Raw genomic sequence first — 18,814 nt, forward strand, 5'->3', positions numbered from 1 at the left:
GAAAACTCCCATGCTTGGCCACAATGGTCATCACGCTGCAGTCAGTATCCCACACTTTGATCCTGCCAGGTCAAGTGTGTGAGTGAACCTGTGAGTAAACAAGGGGGCAATGAGGTGGCACGAGCTCCCCTCTTTTGTTGTGAATGAGGATGTTAGTTTTTATTGGTTTCATTTGGTCAGTGAAATCGAATGCAGTGGAGGAAATGGCTTTGAAGTGCAGAGTTTAAGTGCACAGACTTCAGGGTGATTGACTGCATTTCCCTTGTAGTTGACCTTGGTTAGAAAGTCAACATTGATGGGAGCTTGGGGGTTAGATTGGCTACTTTCGCCACAGGGATTCTAAGGGATTAGGCTTGGAGATCTCAGTTCAGCGATCTTGGAGCTGTATTGGAGCAGATTTCTGATTTGTGGAGATTTCTGATTTGTGAGAGAGCACAATAAAGGATAACTTTTTGGAATGTCAAAATGTTTGTGTTTTCAAAATGGTTTTGCATTAAGTTTGATGTGTTTCACCCTTCACATAATGGAATTGAATGGATTTCTGTACAAATAACCTTGGAAACCTTAGTTGAGATGATCTGTGGTTTGGTTCATCTTTACCTCTAGCTAGAATGGGTGAGAAGATGTTCCCCTCTTAAAGTGAATTTAAAACATTTTTGTTTGATCTCCAGCATGGTTTGACAAAGAGCTTAAAAAAATAAATTGCAGTTAAGCATTTGTTTGACATTTTATTAGGAAATCTGTAATGTGTACACTTTGTTCACTTAAAGTCTAATGACTTGTATAACAAACATGACTTCAGTTATCATTCATGAAAAGTTCACATTAATTTTTTTATAGAATCAGTACCAAATGAAATAGACAAGACGTTGGTCCAGTGCATCAACGACCCTGTGAAAAAGTAAAGTGGGCCTCTGCATTCTTAGAACACATCAAATGTACAGTACACAAATAGACAGTATTGACATGATTGAACATCCTAAAGATGAACAGAGAATTGGTCCCCCAATAGCTGGCCTTTCAAGATGCCTTGAAGTGTGATGCTGGTGGCATATATGGAAACACAGCAAAGCTACATGTATACTAACTGAGGCAGCAAGTTTAATGACCAGACCATTATAATGAGTGAAACGGCTACACATTCGCATCTGTCTTGCATAGATTGTCAACAGTCCAAAAAAGGATTGTGCCAATTACAAGGCCAAGCTGGCCTGACCCTTAGAACATTCTGCATACTGATACAGTTTAGTAAAGAAAAATAAATTGTCTATTGCACATAAGTTTTCCACAATACTTCCTCCAGGCATTTAAACATGATACCATTTGCTTTACAGCTGGCAATTCATTGTACGGCAATCTAATATATTGGACATTTAAGGGCATGTAATACTACTTTAGTCCAGCTGACCTCAAGAGTATTTATTTTGCAGTAAGTAGATTGTCCAAAGGCCCGTTTGACAGGATTTGATTGTCAATCTACTCATTTGAGTAAGAATCCAAGCAGGGTGAATTCAGTTAGGCCGCACTGACCTATTCCAATATGGAAACGTAGCGAACCACTTCACGCACGGACAAGTCCCGGACGTTTAGACGCAGAACTATCATCTCAGTGTCTCTCATATTAGGCTATTGGAACTACTCAGTTCTCTTCCTCCCGAAAACAGCGGACATGCTTCTCACGATACCTTTGATCCCAGCTGCCCCCTTCTTGAGCGCCCTCGCCTCTCGGATAAGGTCGAGCAGTTCGTGAAATACCAGCTGTACCCCGTGGTATGTCTCCGCTGCAGAGATCTCGAAAAAGCCACAGTTTGTGGAAAGAGTGAGGAGGCGTCCTTCCTCGCTGGAGACGGTGCGGCGATGCTGGAGGTCGCGTTTATTCCCTACGATGACGATGGGAGGTGCGCCGGGGAATTTGCTTTTGGCTTGCCGGATGCGCTTCACCTGTTGCCGCACCACGTTGAAGCTGGCACGGTCACATATGCTGTAAACCAGGATGAAACCGTCCGCCCACTGGAGTTGTCGGTCGCTGATGTGTCCCGCGCCCTCATCATTCTAAAACACATGAAGACAAAATACATTCCTTTAGTAAACCCTTTAACCTCATGGTTTAATAGAAAACCTCAATCATGCCCTGACTGTTGGAGTGTCCACTAGTCAAAGTCTTTGTTACCATTATAACGTTATTATAATGTAGCCCGAATGATATACGTTTTGCCTCACCTGAGGGCAAAGTGAGTCCCAGATATTAAAGCAGATATCCCGTCCGTCTATTCTGTCAGTATGACTGTAGATGGATTCTGTAAAGGCAAAAATAACGGACCATTTATATACTTGGTTTGATCGACTGTAACCTTTTGATATGAACGCAATTATAGCATTACCAATGGATCAAGTCAAAAGACCAGCACTTACCAATGTCGCCGTATTCGCCAATAAACCTTCTAGTGAGAAACCGCACCGTGAGAGCTGAGGGCAGAAAATAGCGCAATTGATGAGACATGTTGATCAGTACATGTATTAGCCCTACTACACAAGGAAATACATTCTTCGTTGCATTTGGCCACCATAACTCGTCTACTTTCAATGATCACAAATATATGCTCTTCATGGTGCACAAAGACTGTCAATGTCATGAATAAAAGTGCAAAAACATTTCAAGGATTCATTAAAATTATTCTCACCAGATTTACCGACGCTTTCAGCTCCAAGTAGTAAGAAATTAGCCTCCACTTTTTGCTGACTTCCTTCCATTGTTTTGTTGTAGTGGCGTGTGCGGATTTAGTTAGACAACCATTTGTTGAAAGGGTGCACCGTTTTCCGTGTCTGCTCAACGTGGAGGATACACAAAGTGTAAAATATATGGGATTGTGCCGTGTCAATTTATAAGGGGTAGGCGGGCCCGGTTCTCTGATGGCTAAACCTACGGGCCAATGAGAGGACTGTGCGCTTGTCAGAGGCCAATGCGCTTAATATAGAACTTCGTAACTAGCTGATTAACAATACAGAATCATAGTAGCGGTAAGTAGGTTGCTGCGTTTTTATTTTTGATTGTATTTAAGTGTGTGTGTGTGTGTGGGGGGGGGGGGGGGGCTGACAAATAAATTGTTTGTCTGCACTACATACGCTATATTGGTCCACAAATACAGCACATTAAAAGGCCCAGTGCACTACTATTTGTGATACAAATTCAGATATTTCAGGGGTACTGCAGCCCCTTTACGCTCCGCTGCTATGTACAGAATAGCATAATACCCTAAACCTTCAAATGTATCAATTTCATATTCAGTTGTTTGAGTTTAGTTAAATGGACACATTCATATGAAACCATAATCTTGGAAGTAACAGAACACAATTTATAGTCTACCAACAAAAAAAACACAAAGTAGACACTAAAATAACTTGCAATTAAATTACCCCACTCTGTACTGTCATAAGATCAAAGACAGGAGGACCTATATAAAATCGGTAAACAATGTTTTGCATTCAGTCAATTTACTGATGACCAATGCCACCCGGTGGTGGTAATATTGACATTTTAACATACCATGGTCCTGTTTGAATAGTGGCCAGTAAGATTTTCACTGAGTTTAGACATGCACAAGAGATGCAATTTTTTTTATTGTAAATAGATACGAAATATAAAGATGCACACACACAAAAACACTTGAAATGTTCAGCAAGCAATTCAAATCAATACATAAAAAGACAGGCTTCTTTTCCCATTCTTTATCTTTCATTTCGTCCTGCGTGAAATGTCTTTGCCTGCACGCTCTACCTAGAGAGGTCTCGGATTCTTCCTCATGGTCACTTTCTCCTTGTCCCACTCTTGTTCCGCCTCCTCCGCTTCCCCTTGGTGGGGATTGACGAGCAGCGAAGGGTGCAGGGTCCCCTCAAACGTTTTGCCCAGCTCCTTCCCAAAACATGCCTGAAGTCGGTCCACTGACTTGGAATGGTGAGAGAGAGGAAAGGGTGATGAAAGAGCAACAGAACCAGATCACTATTGATGACTAAAGAGAGCAATAGAGTACGGCTTTCCAAATGCAAAGCTCTGACTAATTGTTTCGTAAAGTAAAAAGGTAGGGGTTGAGGGATTTTGACAAAGAAAACAGTTGTCATTTGGAAATGAGGGCCTACATATGGAACTGTAGCCATCATATGCATTTCTCTATAGGAAATCAGGGTGAGCTGAGACATGGACACAGCCATCGTGAGTCTTCTCACCTTCACGCTCTTCAACAGTGTGTGGAGGAGAAGCCAGACATCGGACACAAATTCCGACGGGGTGCAGTAAGGGGGGACCAGTTTCCGTAGCAACCGTCCCCGTATCATGGTGATGTCAATGTAGTGAGAAGACCGGGAAGAGAGCTAAGGAGAGGAAGAGAATCAATACTATTTTCCTCTAGAGAAAGCAATACGACTAACAAACTGCAATTGTATACAGTATATTCAACACACAGTTGAAAAACTAAGTCATACTTCATTAAAAGGACTAGTCATTTGTCAGCAACCTACATGGTATTAAACATGAAGTCTGTTTATGTGTGACATTTTAATAGCTAACACTATGACAATACTAAGAGGGATGTTGAGGATGTAAAAGTAAATGCAGTAAGTTGCACTTGTCAATGACCTTGGCTGGTCTGTAGAGGACAACGCTGCACTTTCTGCATAAAAGGATGAGTAGTAAGCGCTCACATCTCTGTAGGGTTAACCCCAAAGGGTAAGAGATGGTTTACACACAGGGTCCAGCAAATCCACACTGTAGACCAGTGTTACCGAACTCCAGTCCATCCTGTAGCCCCAACACACATTTTTGCTGTAGCCCCAGACAAGCACACCGGATTCAACTTGTCAACTAATCATCAAGCCCTCAATGAGTTGAATAGGTGAGTTTGTCTGGGGCCACAACAAAAATATATACTGTTGGGTAACACTGCTTTAGAGTACAATAGACAAAACACCTTGAGTGGGCAAACTAACAGAAGCAATAGTGATTTAATGGCCAGACAAAAAAAAAAGTGGGTTGGATGAGTCTGGGTTACAATAACCAATTAATCCCTAGTCATATCAGAAATACATGGTTGACATTTTTACTCTACCCTTGTTTCTTTCAAATGAAAAATTATTTCCTGGATCTAAAAATCAGATAATTTCCATTAAAATAGGGTCAGGGTCAATAAGTACTAGAAACAGACACAGTAAACAATACCAGACCTTCGTAGACATGCTCAAACAGAGAACTGGGCATGCACAGTCATGTGTGTACACAGACGCACATATTGAAGTGAAAGATAGCAGACGTGCCCAGACATGCTCCACAGACATGCTCCACAAAGTAAAAAGGCTCACCATTTGGTCAGGAGGGCTCATACACAGTCCCCTGTTGGTCCCGCTGTAGTCCTGCAGCAACGGCAGATCAGTGGTGTCCCGGCACAGCATACACTGCCAGCTCTCACTGTGAGAGCAGTATTGCATACATCAGGCCAATACAGAGAGAGAAATCTCAATGCTTTATTTGGGCCCCACAGTGAAACCTCTTTCCACACAGGGGCCCACATTTGAGATCCATATACAATACAGATTCTAATAAGAAACCAATTATTGAAGTAATAAAAGTAAAAAATATATAATATACACTGAACAAAAATATAAAAACACAACATGTAGAAAGTGTTGGTTCCATGTTTCATGATAATAATAATCCAGAAATGTTCCATAAAGCCAATAAGCTTATTTCTCTCAAATGACAAGCACAAATTTGTTTAACATCCCGTTTAGTGAGCATTTCTCCATTGCCAAGGTAATCCATCCACCTGACAGGCGTGGCATATCAAGAAGCTGATTAAACAGCATGGTGATTACACAGATGCACCTTGTGCTGGGGACAAAAGGCCACTAAAGTGTGCAGTTTTGTCAGAATACAATGCTACAGATGGCTGCTGGCTGCAGGAATATCCACCAGAGCTGTTACCAGATAAACATTAAATTATGAGGCCGATACGTAAACTTAATAAAGAGCAGTGATACTAGCAAGAGCATTGTGCGGGTTCTTCCCTTTTCTCATAATGTTCATTTTTCTACCATAAGCCTCCTCCGTCGTTTTAGAGAAATTGGCAGTACGTCCAACCGGCCTCACAAATGCAGACCATGTTTAATCTGATGAAACGGTTTGCACAACCGAAGAATTTCTGCACAGAAACCATTGCAGAAAGCTCATCTGTATGCACGTCATCCTCACCAAGTCCTTGACCTGACTGCAGTTTGGAGTCTGAACCGACCTCACTGGGCAAATGCTCACTTTCGATGGCCATTGACAAGCTGGAGAAGTATGCTCTTTACGAATGAATCCTGGTTTCAACTGTCCCGGGCAGATGGCAGACAGCATCATGTGGGCAAGCTGTTTGCTGAGGTAAACATTGTGAACAGTGCCCCATGGTGGCGGAGAGTTATGGCATCCAAAAAAAGTATTAAATATATAATATATATTGATTTGTTTGATATTCTTCATAGTAACCACTCTTTGCATTCTCTCAACCAGCTTCATGAGGTAGTCACCTGGAATGCATTTCAATTAACAGGTGTGCCTTGTTCAAAGTTAATTTGTGGAATTTCTTTCCCTCTTAATGCATTTGATCCAATCAGTTGTGGTATATAGAAGATATCCCTATTTGGTAAAAGACCAAGTCCATATTACAGCAAGAATAGCTCAAATAAGCATTACTTTAAGACATGAAGGTCAGTCAATCCAGAAAATGTCCAGAACTTTAAAGTGCAGCAGCTCAAGCCATCAAGCATTATGATGAAACTGGCTCTCATGAAGACCGCCACAGGAAGAAAGACCCAGAGTAACCTGTTCTGCAGATAAGTTCACTCGAGTTACCAGCCTCAGAAATTGCAGCCCAAATAAATGCTTCAGAGTTCAAGTAACATACATCTCAACAACTGTTCAGAGGAGACTTAGTGAATCAGGCCTTCATGGTCGAATTGCTGCAAGTAAACCACTACTAAAAGGACACCAATAAGAAGAAGAGACTTGTTTGGGCCAAGAAACACGAGCAATAGACATTAGACCGGTGGAAATCTGTCCTTTGTTCTGATGAGTCCAAATGTGACATTTTTGGTTCCAACTGCTGTGTTTTTGTGAAACACAGAGTAGGTGAACGGATGATCTCCGCATGTGTGGTTCCCAACATGAAGCATGGAGGTGGTGAGATGGTGTGGGGGTACTTTGCTGGTGACACTGTCTGTGATTTATTTAGAATTCAAGGCACACAACCAGCATGGCTACCACAGCATTCTGCAGTGATACGCCATCCCATCTGGTTTGCTCTTAGTGGGACTATCATTTGTTTTTCAACAGGACAATGACCCAAAACATACCTCCAGGCTGTGTAAGGGCTATTTGACCAAGGAGAGTGATGGAGTGCTGCATCACATGGCCTGGCCTCCACAATCACCCAACCTCAACCCAATTGAGGTGGTTAGGGATGAGTTGGACCGCAGAGTGAAGGAAAAGCAGCCAAAAAGTGCTCAGTATAGACGGTTGGAAAAGCATTCCTCGTGAAGCTGGTTAAGAGAATGCCAAGAGTGTGTAAAGCCGTCATCAAGGCAAAGGGTGGCTACTTTGAAGAATGTCAAATATATATATTTTTTGTCTAACTCTTTTTTGGTTACGATATGATTCCATGCGTTATTTCATAGCTTTAATGTGTTCACTATTATTCTACAACGTATAAAATAGTACAAATAAAGAAAAACCCTTGAATGAGTAGGTGTTCAAACTTTGAACTGGTACTGTATGTTTTTAAATCACTGCTCATTCAGAATGCAATTAAGCTGTTTAATTAAACAAGCTTACGTTGATAAGGAATAGATGGGTGGAACGTGACACTCCCTGTGGAAGCGCCGTCCACACACGACACACAGGATGAGATTCCCTGACATGAGACTCTGGTTGCTGGAAGATGTGTAAAACCAGTGTCAGCAAGAAAATGTGATATTAACACACATTCAAACCAACAGTGTGAAAGTTGGCCTTACCGGCGCGTCCGTCTGGATCACCTGAACGACAGTTTTGCTGCCCTTTGACCCCTGGGAGGAGGCGGAAGCGGGTTGGCGGGACGCTAACATGGGCGTCAAGGAGGGGCATCCAAAGCAAAGACACCTGGGGAAATCTACAGAGAGCCATGCACTGAGGTTAAACCCACAATATGATGTATGTATGCATGCATGTACAAACTCAATTAAGCTACACACCATCACACTGAAGTAATTCATGCCCAAAATAATGATTTGTGCCGTTTTTCTGGTTGACAAATGTTACAATAAGGATAGAAAGATTGTCACCTGCTATTAAGCCTAACAGACGCCTGGCACCCAGTCTCTTCAATACTGTCAGCAGCACTGACATCAACATCAGCCATATTGTCATCTTCCTCCTGTATGACAGCAAGAGAAATGGTTTACATTTTACTGTTCTGTTGGGAAAGAGAGAGACAGCCATAGCGCTCAGATGAAATAAAAAATAAATCATATTAGTCATGAAAATGCTTCAAATTAAATTGTTTAAATACACTCCGACACCATTACACTATACGCTACACCAACAAGAGTTTATATGAAAATAAATGGATAAAAAAAATATTTGCAATTTTGTTTGGTATGAAGGGCAAGAGACTGCAGAAAGACTTAACAGGCTGGAGTTAGTTATGATTCAGGGCATTAACTAGGTAGATTTGGACTAAAAGCAAACACTTACCACTATCGGAGAGCAGAAATCATTGCTGAGGTCAAGGGTGAGGTCAAGTTCAACTTCCTGAGTGCAGCTGGGGACACTGACCACATTGACAGTGTCATTTGTGGATACCTCATTGGTGGCTGACATGTCTGTCTGAATTATCTCTGTGCAGTCAGTTAGGGCTAGGTCCCTCTGCAGAGTCGCAGTCTGCACAATGCCGGTAAGGACAGTTTCACTGTGGACTGGTTCCATCTGCAAAGTGTCTATCTGGACTGCATAACTGTTTCAGTCAGGACAGGGTCTGTCTGCACGGTTTCAGTCTCATTGAAGTTTGACTGGACAATTTCATTCTGCAGGGTTTCTGCCCTGGCAGAGTCCGTCTGCACCGTTTCAGGCTGGAAAACATCCCTTTGCACAATTTCAGTCACATTAACCATTTGTGTGTGGACAGGGTCAGTCTGGACAGTTTCAGTAGGTAGTGTGTCAGGCATAAATCACTCGGGTTCAATTAGCCCTGTAACTGATAAGCTGTCTGTGGCTGGCGGTTCTTCCTTGATTGTAATCCCAGATACTTGTGTGCTTACATTGATAAAGTAGGTCTGGTCAGTTTCAGTATGCACAATGTCGCTTTGGACAGTGTTAGAATGCACAAGGTTAATTTGGACAGGCACAGTTTGTGCAGGTTTAGGCATGTCTGTCGTCACAGACTCCATTGGGCCTGTAACTGGCCGTAATGTTGGTTCCTCCTTGATTCCAACTACTTGAGAAGGAACAATTACCATCTGGGCAGTTTTATTCTGGAAAAGTACTGTCTGGTCAGATGCAGTCTGGACAAGTTCAGCCTGGCTGGTCTCATTCTGGACAAAGTCTGGCTGGGCAGTTTTATTATGGACAATGTCTATCTCTGTGGATTCTTCCATGACAAAGACTGTTGGATTTGGGTCTGCCTGGATGAGGTCAACGTCTGACTTGGAAATGTCCATTTGTACAGAGTCTGCCTGGGCATTAGCGGTGTGTACGAGGAGAGTAGAGGCGGCTTCATCCTTTCTGCACAATCCTGACTGAGCAGTGCCATTCTGGGTGGGCTGCTTGGTGTCCTGGACTGTTGAAATATTCTTTACCCGTTGAAAAATTCTGATTGGATATATTGGACCAGTGGACTGGGACTGAGGAGCTTCCTGTTGAGAGGGTGTGATAGTGTCTTATTAATAAGATTAAGACTATCAAAGGCCAGAGGTGTGATCTTAATTCAATTTTTTTTTAAACAGGCTTCAAAAAGTTTCCAATTACATTGCATAATGCGGATATGATGAATTATTGAATTATTCATAGCTGATCTACAATTTTTATACTTCAGATAACGCAACACAGTAGTCATTCCAAAGTTTCCCCAAATTGTGATTTAGCAAAACGTTTAACTTTCCATTATTTACTCAACCTCTCAAGACCTAACTGAGGATACAAAACAGGACAATCGACAAACGAAATGAAATTTGGGACACCAACAGACAGAAGATGGATTTGAGAGGAAGTAAAGAGATGGGAGGCAAAAGAGGACACATGAACTACTACGGGATAGGAACTACTAGGATATACTATAGATAAGAGGGAAATTAACAGTAAAGACCTTTCTTCACAATTAACCATAAGGCTCTTTGGAGAGGTGGGGTCTGGCAGACATGGTGGGCAGAGTCCTCCTGGGACAGAACCAGCTAGCACTTGGTTGACCTCCTCTAACATGGCTCAAGATGTTGAAAAAGGGCACGTCATTACAAATGAAGACCAGGCTTCCATTGTCAAGCCTGCCCACAGTGCCAGTGGGACCAGAAACTGGAGCACTGTTGGACAAAACCAAGTATGGGGGGACAGCCCTTACACATCCAAAGCTGGGGGGAGTGTTCACAGTACCAGGAAAAAGAGTGGCATTAGCTGGTGACATGCCCCAAGTGACGGAGTTCCCGGTGACAGGGAGTGTGAAGGGAGCTAAAACCACCTGATTGGCCGTCTTCACATTCCTGCCAACAACCAGATTTGATTGACGGCTGCCTGAAGCCTTAGTAGCTTCTTGTCCACACACTGGAGCCATTGCATTCTGGTCCGTAATGTTGGGTGTAGCTTCTCTTTCTATGACAACGGTAGCAGCCACATCCCCAGCCTGCTTTTCAGTACCTATAGGGGGAACCCTCTCACAGGAGGAGTCCGCTGGTACCTTCAAGGGCTGCAAACAACTTTGTTTAATTTGAGGACCCACATTTTCATCCCCTGCTTTCCTTTTGACATGAAAGGCCCGGGAAACAAGTTCCACCATCAGGTCAGACTTTGAGGAGTCACCCTGATACCCGTGATATGTGACAGGGGTGTCCAGTGCAATCCCTGATAATGACGAGCAGTCTTTGTTTTCCGTGTTTACAGCACATCGCTGGGGACCTGTTGCATTCACAGCAGACGTAGAGGACAAGGACAGAGGGCTGTCAGAGCGGGAAGAGGATAGTGCCTGTAAAGAGGGTCCGCGAGAGTCAGGGGAAAAGTGGTAAAATGACAGTCTCTCTGGTTCATGGGGATAGGGGGAGGACCGGGGGCAGGAAAGCAAGCGCATTAGTGTTGGTTGACATTGGGAGAGGGGAGCATTTCCCACTGACATACTGGAGGTTTCCTGGGATGAAGGTGACAATGTTGAGGATGCTCTGCCATTTCTCTGCTGTTCCAGAGAAGATTGATTTGAGTCTCTCAGATTTAGCCGAGCAAACGGGACCTCCTTAGTCACAATTTCCCCTGAACGAAAACAAAATGACATACACATTAATTAAGAGTGCAACTTCCACCATCTTCTACTATTTTTCTCTAAGCTGTAACAAAATCTTTCTGGCAGCATCAAGCCAACAAAAAAGCAATATCACTGCATAGAGATGTCATTATTCACAAGTGCGACAAATCTAGACGCATCACAAAAATCACATTGCTTTGATATGTACCAAAACATCCAAGGGTTGGGTGGATGTCCTGGCCACAATGGAGCTTCAGCTCCTTCATTGTAGACACTGCACTGTTTTTTTTTGCCTAGAACACCTTGCAGCTCAGAGTGGATCTATAAGGGGAAAGAAGAGGACGGTAGGAAACAAGATGGTGAGACAACTTGAGCACTGGTGGGTCAAGAAAGGCAAGATTCATTTTTCATGTATCGTAAAAACTTCAACTAAACGCAGTCTCCCTTTTAATAGCCGGGCATCGGCACACATTCCGGCAAATAAACACCCGTTTCAAATAAAACTTTTTTTTTTTTTACTAGGTTGCCATGGACACAGCTGATATTCCCAGTCATGTGCATTAAAACTTGTTTTTATTTTTTGATTTCTGTCATCGTTGCTAGCCATGGCGCCATGAAGCCCAAAACTGAGGATGTATGATAGGCAGCCTAGTCTTTGCAAGTCTGATTCGTGATGGATTTGTAATTAGAATGTTTATACTGGTCACAATAGACAATATGGTTGTCTTTTCCATATTTTATTGAGCAAAAGCTGTGTGCATTAAGGAAATAGACGCGTGGCTCAAATACTGAAGATGCCCGTCTTTAATAATCTAATAATGTTCAGTGAAGCAAATAAATGCTGGGCTATTAATCTAAGTTTTACAGTAACAGATCAGGGCAGTAGCATGTATTCGCTCTAATGTTACCTATATATTTACCAGAGTGTTTCTTTAGTGTAATTCTAAGTTACCTTTGATCTTAGATTGGACTTTTTATCTACCCATCTTTTGCAGGATAGCAGCGAGGTGTGATCCTCACTCTTCAGGGCTTTCTCCGTGAAGGCCAGCACATATTTCTGCCTCTCCCCCAGCTTCCTAAGATGGGCCTGTCTCTCTGTGACACACTCACTCTCCTTCCAACAGTGATCCTAGGCAACAAACAATGAGACAATTACCAATCATTCAAATATAGAGTGCAGCATCAAGTTATCTACACAGCTGGCTGGACACTGTGGACAAAACAGCGATTTTTCATTGGCAGGACTGGGTTGACTCAGGGAATTAAGTTGACTTGTAAGTTGCATGAGGGAGTAACCTCATATGAGACCTGAAGATACCTGGGCTTTAGCTCAGCAGTCTAAACATCATCTTCAGTCCCTCAGACTAATTTGGTCTACAACTTGGTTGGATCAGCAGTGAGAAAATATGAACAAAACACAAACTGGTAAAAAAAATAAAAAAGGTGCTTTACTGGTAGAGCATGTGGGTAAGGTTGCTATCTCCATACTAAAGCTAATTCGGCTTTGATGTTTATAATTAACACCTAATTCTGAATTGTCGTCAAATAGACAAAAATGTTTAGAATATTTCTCCTATAGCTGCCGTTTCCATTACATGTCTGTTTTTTTTTGGGGGGGGGCGACGTAGCTTTTGTCGAATTAACCTGCATCAATGGAAACCTGCCTTCTGACAAGAGGAATGATGTCCAATACACAGCCTAACAGGGTGAGGCCCCACAAGAGCAATTAGCACAGCAAATGGTCCATCACAATGCATTGCATTATTGACATCTGTGATTTACATAATTTACATTTTAGTCATGCTGGGAGGTGCTGTGGGATTATTTAAGAAGCTCTTTGAAGATGTAGGGTTTCAGATGTTTTCAGAAGATGGGCAGGGAATCTGCTGTCCTAGCTTCAGGGAGAAGCTGGTTCCACTATTGGAGTATGAGGACAGAAGAGTTTTGACTGGGCTGAGCATGAACCACCCTTCCGTATGGGTGGAAGGGCCAAGAGACCAGATTCTGCCAATCTGATGTGTGTGAAATGTTACCTGCATTTCCTTGGAAAGCTGCATGGCCCTCTTCACCAGGACACTCCAGATGCCCTTGAGGATATCCTTGACCTCTGTTCTCACACTCTCCTGCAGATCCTCCAAGTCAGACAGCCTGGGGGCAAAGTTCACACAGCTAGCTATGACATTTATTAATTATTTCATGAGACTAAATGACCACAAATGAACCGATCAACAATGATAGACCCAGTAAGACTTGGATACTGTCTTTGATACAGCAGACTCCTGAACAATTGCTGTGCCGCCATCATCATTTTCATTCATGCACACCCAGACACAAACGTGTTAACAACTGACCGTCCATCCAGGTCCTGTAGGTTCTGTTGCACAGTCCCTCTCTGCATCCTCACAGTCTCGCTCTGGTAAAGCGTCCTGGGCAAATTGGTACCTAGAGGAAATAAACAGAAATGACAGAAAGAGAGAAGATCAAGTAGTAAGTAAGTAGTAAGGTAAGGCATGGGGGAACTGCTGACATCTATGGTCTCCATATGTATATTTAGAATGCCGCAGGAAGAGATGGCTGCCGTTTTACGGGCTCCTAACCAATTGTGCATTATGTGATTTATTTTGTACATAATGTTTTTGCCACCGTCTCTTATGACCGAAAAGAGCTTCTGGATAGAAGGACAGCGATTACTCACCTCACAAAGAATCTTTCTTTAATGAGTCAGACGCAAATAATTGAATTCTGACAAGGCCCAAATCCCCGTCAATCGCATGAAGAAGAGACGGAGACAACGGGGACGTCGGTCGGGGTGCCTTGTAAGGATCCGACAGTGAGTGGGTAATCCGCCTCTACCATCAGTACTATTAGGCAACGTGCAATCATTGGATAATAAACTGGATGAGCTCCGATCAAGTCTATCCTACCAAACGGTCATTCAAAACTGTAATATCTTGTGTTTCACCGAGTCGTGGCTGAACGACGACATGGATAACATACAGCTGGCAGGGTTTTCTGTACATCGGCAAGATAGAACAGCCACCTCTGGTAAGACAAGGGGTGGCGGTCTGTGTATATTTGTAAACAGCAGCTGATGCACGAAATCTAATATTAACTTCTTATGGCTGGGGGCGCTATTTTCACATTCGGATGAAAAGCATGCCCAGAGTAAACTGCCTGCTACTCAGGCCCAGAAGCTAAGATATGCATATTAGATTAGATTAGGATAGAAAACACTCTGAAGTTTCTAAAACTGTTTGAATGATGTCTGAGTATAACAGAACTTATATATGGCAGACGAAAACCTGAGAAGAATCCAACCAGGAAGTGGGAAATCTGAGGTTTGTAGTCTTCAGACATTTTCAAACTGTCCCTGACGAAGTCTGTAATACCAACATGTTTCAAGCACACCACCACAGTGCCTGTGCCCAAGAACACTAAGGTAACCTGCCTAAATTACTTCCGACCCGTAGCACTCACGTCTGTAGCCTTGAAGTGCTTTGAAAGGCTGGTCATGGCTCACAACACCATTATCCCAGAAACCCTAGACCTACTCCAATTTGCATACCACCCCAACAGATCCACACATGACGCAATCTGCATTGCATTGCACACTGCCCTTTCTCACCTGGACAAAAGGAACACCTACGTGAGAATGCTATTCATTGACTACAGCTCAGCGTTCAACACCATAGTGCCCTCAAAGCTAAACACTAGGCTAAGGACCCTGGGACTAAACACCTCCCTCTGCAACTGGATCCTGGACTTCGACGGGCCGCCTCCAGGTGGTAAGGGTAAGTAACAACAAATCTGCCACACTGCTCTTCAACACAGGGGTCACTCAGTCCCCTCCTGTACTCCCTGTTCACATATGACTGCATGGCAAAGCACGACTCCAACGGCATCATTAAGTTTGCCGACGATACAACAGTGTTAGACCTGATCACCGACACTGATGAGACAGACTATAGGGAGGAGGTCAGAGACCTGGCAGTGTGGTTACAGGATAATAACCTCTCCTGTTATCAAGCCAAAGGAGATGATCATGGACTACAGGAAAAGGAGGGCCGAGTACGTCCCCATTCTCATCGACGGGGCTAACCCACCGTTCCTAGGCAGTCATTGAAAATAAGAATGTGTCCTTAACTGACTTGCCTAGTTAAATAAAGGTATTAAAAAAAAAACATTAAAAAAATAAATAATTAATTGTCAAATCGGCACCCCAAAATACCGATTTCCGATTGTTATGAAAACTTGAAATTGTCCCTAATTAATCGGCCATTCCGATTAAATTGGCCGACCTCTAGTTAACACTGCTTTGAATAAGGTGTTCCATTGGATTAAAACATTTAATTGGCCAGTGCTAAATGTTTGTGGTCATAGCCTGGTCTGACAATGGCAGAAGGTTGTACCTGGAGTTAATTGGGGTAGGACATTATGGATGCGTGTTAACTTCACCCTCTTGTGGGCTGCCACACAGTCAGAGCAGAGCGGTTCGCCACATTCTACACACCAGCCACAGACTCATCACAACCCCCACACTGAAAGAGAGGGGTATCATATCAACTTTCATTCCATTCATAGCCAACAGGCTACTGCATGTATACATTGAGTGATAAATATTATTTTGTTCAGTCATTCACAGCAGGACCCATCCACGTTACAGACCTACCCAGGGTTTTGAATCAGTGGGGAAGCTAGGGAGGAAAGGATTGTCAATGATTTCGGAAGAAGTGTATTGCCTTCCACAGACCAGACATTCTAGGAGAAAATTGAAGTGATTTTCAATTCACAGGATGGACAGGAATGCTTGTCTGCAATCACATTGCCATGTCTTGAACAGACTTACATGTTTACCACAGAAATGGTTTGATTAGTCCATGTGTGGCATATTTTAATTATTGGACAGACTGTGAATCAGAATGGTCAGAGTGAATCTGATCCGTGGTCAAGTCTCTTCAGCCTAGTCATACTAAATGCAACCTAAAATCACTCAAATTCTTAATAGTTTCTAAATAGTGTGACATCGTTCAACATTGCTCACCTGTCTTGAAATCACTTAGGGGAACACACCCCTGACACACAGAATGTAGGCATGGTAGAAGTTGAGGATTTCTGTCACGCTTCAATTCCGTACAACACAAACCACAACCATCGAGGGGCCACAGTGGTCGCATGGTTACAGGTGAGGTTATCCCCCTGTCAGCTCTCAAAGATACCATTTCACCAAACTATTATAAAACTGTCTAACCACCATGAAACAAAAGGGTGAGAAGAAAAGTGAGTTAAGCATTCACCTGGGGTCACACTGACACAGTTCGTTTACTTTTAGCATATCTAGCTAACGTTAAATGGTTTATGGCCACGTCTTATGACTTGAGATTGTGAGACTAACGTTAGCTAGTAAGGTTTGTAGCAAGGCCCTCAAATCAATTTCCACGCGACACTTAGCTAGTTAATGACGAGCTCCTTAAAAAGTCGAGTCATTCGGCTTTGACTTATATTAAAACGATTGTGTTAAACTTTGCCAGCGGTAACCAGCTTACCTCAGACTCCAACACGCATGTCATGTGGCGCGAAGGTAGAAAAATAAAAACGTGTGTTCTTTCTGTGGCGTTCTTGCGACTCTCAATTACCGAATCCCATTTGAAGGGCAATCTGCAGTCCAAACAATAACAACGAATTTGCCCCGCCACTGTTTCGATAAACAACTGCGGGATGGGGCTGAACAAAATTCATAGACAGAACTGACTATGCAAGGACGGAACATCTATTATATACAATTATACTTTAAACCATGTTTTGAGGCTATACAGTGTTAGTTTACAATTACAAATGGTTTAAACACAGAGAACAACAAGCGTATACTTTGGGTTCTGATGTGGTTAGACAGTTGAACTACGATAATGAGGAAACAATGGCTATATATCATGAAATTAAAAGTGCAAAAATGTACGTAGCAATCACATATTTGTCGGAAGAGGAGATGAGCATGCACACATTTAAAAACAATATGCAACTTATCGTTTTATCTATAAAATATTTTTTCACAACAAACTTAATTTATCGATTTATTTTGGGATCCACCCCTATAAATGTAATTTGCCTGATGAGGTGCGAGTGGAGGTCAGTCATTTCATTCATGCACATTTTCCTTACTTCCCTCTCCTCCTCGATTACCTTTGACCTTTTTCAAAAGGAGGCGAGAGATGACGGAGGAGAGAGAACGCAGGAATTGAGCGGACAAATTGAGAAAAGGCCCTAGATGTCAAAACTCTTCTGTGAAGTTCTCAGGTAGGATACACACTATCCTCAATGAAAGTTTGCTATCGAGGAGAGGAGGACACTTCCATCGCCTACTAACGAATTGACATCTCCCCTCAACCCCTCAACCACAGTTTCTGGGTCACAGAAGAGAGGAGGACAGAGGAGGTGGAGAACTGACTTTTACCCAAATGAGAAAAGGTCTAGGCCTATTTGAAGTTAAAGCAAATTGCCCACAATTTATGAATTTAGCTACAAAAAATGTAAATAAATATATCAGGTTACCAGCGCTAGTTTATTGTGTGTGAAGAATAATCAATCATGTTGGAGAATTATTATTAGATTGTGTGCAGATTGTTGCACATTGTTTGGGACACGGCACCTCAATAAAAGGGTTGTTCCACAATACAATCTAACATGATTTTCTCACTTACCTTGGAAGTACCTGATTTTTTTCATTTTTTCTTTTTTTAAATGCATTAATTATTTGGAAGTAACTGATTGCCCAACACAACATTTTGGATGTGTTTTGCTTGCCAAGATTTTTGGAGTGATTTTTGGGTCATTGCAGTGACTCACACACTTCTGTATAATTTTGTGATTAAACTCCTAGAAACACAAGACACGTCTATTAAAATAACACACAACTAAAATCTTAATTCCAGCAACCTTTTGGTGTCCCCTGTAATATGGGATAAATGACATGCATGCCAAATGTAATCAATTACATAAAATGTGTAAGCATGAACAAAGTCTTTGGCTTACGGATGGTGAAATTATTATAGGTTATTTGATTAATACTGTAATAATTGTAAGTACAGGCAATGAAATGTGTAATTGAGCATGATTTACAATCCATGCTGGAGTATAATTTGTTTTATGTATTTGATTAATTCTGTCATGTTTTCAATTCCACTTTGTATGCTCTACTACACAAGCCTAAGTGAAGTGAGCACATGGAAGCACAGGCAAATTGTTAAACATTTTTTTCAGAATTTTGTGCTGCATGGTAAGAATATGACTGACTTATTTGTCCTGCTAAATGGCCCCTC

At 42.4% G+C, this 18,814-nt stretch overlaps 2 protein-coding genes across 13 annotated transcripts; both read right to left on the reverse strand.

The window, feature by feature from the left end:
- Nucleotides 1–715: 715 nt before the first annotated feature.
- LOC109875798 (ras-related and estrogen-regulated growth inhibitor-like protein) lies at nt 716–2,857 on the reverse strand. Its single transcript, XM_020468203.2, has 4 exons — nt 2,682–2,857; nt 2,413–2,466; nt 2,221–2,297; nt 716–2,052 (listed from the first exon to the last, which is right to left on the reverse strand). The coding sequence occupies exons 1-4, from the start codon at nt 2,749–2,751 to the stop codon at nt 1,636–1,638; spliced, it is 618 nt and encodes a 205-aa protein (XP_020323792.1). The 5' UTR covers nt 2,752–2,857; the 3' UTR covers nt 716–1,635.
- A 663-nt stretch (nt 2,858–3,520) lies between these two features.
- Nucleotides 3,521–17,524, reverse strand: LOC109875830 (transcription intermediary factor 1-beta). Of its 12 annotated transcripts, XR_004202863.1 has the most exons (16): nt 17,045–17,524; nt 16,543–16,744; nt 16,171–16,259; nt 15,911–16,039; nt 13,853–13,943; nt 13,535–13,649; nt 12,454–12,630; nt 11,710–11,822; nt 10,382–11,509; nt 8,759–9,915; nt 8,347–8,438; nt 8,041–8,174; nt 7,859–7,957; nt 5,350–5,455; nt 4,222–4,365; nt 3,552–3,943 (listed from the first exon to the last, which is right to left on the reverse strand). XR_004202863.1 is itself a non-coding variant. In XM_020468247.2 (4 exons), the coding sequence occupies exons 2-4, from the start codon at nt 5,437–5,439 to the stop codon at nt 3,776–3,778; spliced, it is 402 nt and encodes a 133-aa protein (XP_020323836.1). In that variant the 5' UTR covers nt 5,440–5,455; nt 6,239–6,422; the 3' UTR covers nt 3,521–3,775. The 12 variants fall into 12 exon arrangements, 1 of the variants encoding a protein (XP_020323836.1); XR_004202864.1 differs by lacking the exon at nt 16,171–16,259 and having other exon boundaries at nt 17,045–17,523; XR_004202865.1 differs by lacking the exons at nt 16,171–16,259; nt 16,543–16,744 and having other exon boundaries at nt 17,045–17,522.
- Between the last annotated feature and the right edge of the window lie 1,290 nt (nt 17,525–18,814).

The sequence above is a fragment of the Oncorhynchus kisutch genome, linkage group LG14, assembly GCF_002021735.2.
Source record: "Oncorhynchus kisutch isolate 150728-3 linkage group LG14, Okis_V2, whole genome shotgun sequence".
NCBI classification, from domain to species: domain Eukaryota; kingdom Metazoa; phylum Chordata; class Actinopteri; order Salmoniformes; family Salmonidae; genus Oncorhynchus; species Oncorhynchus kisutch.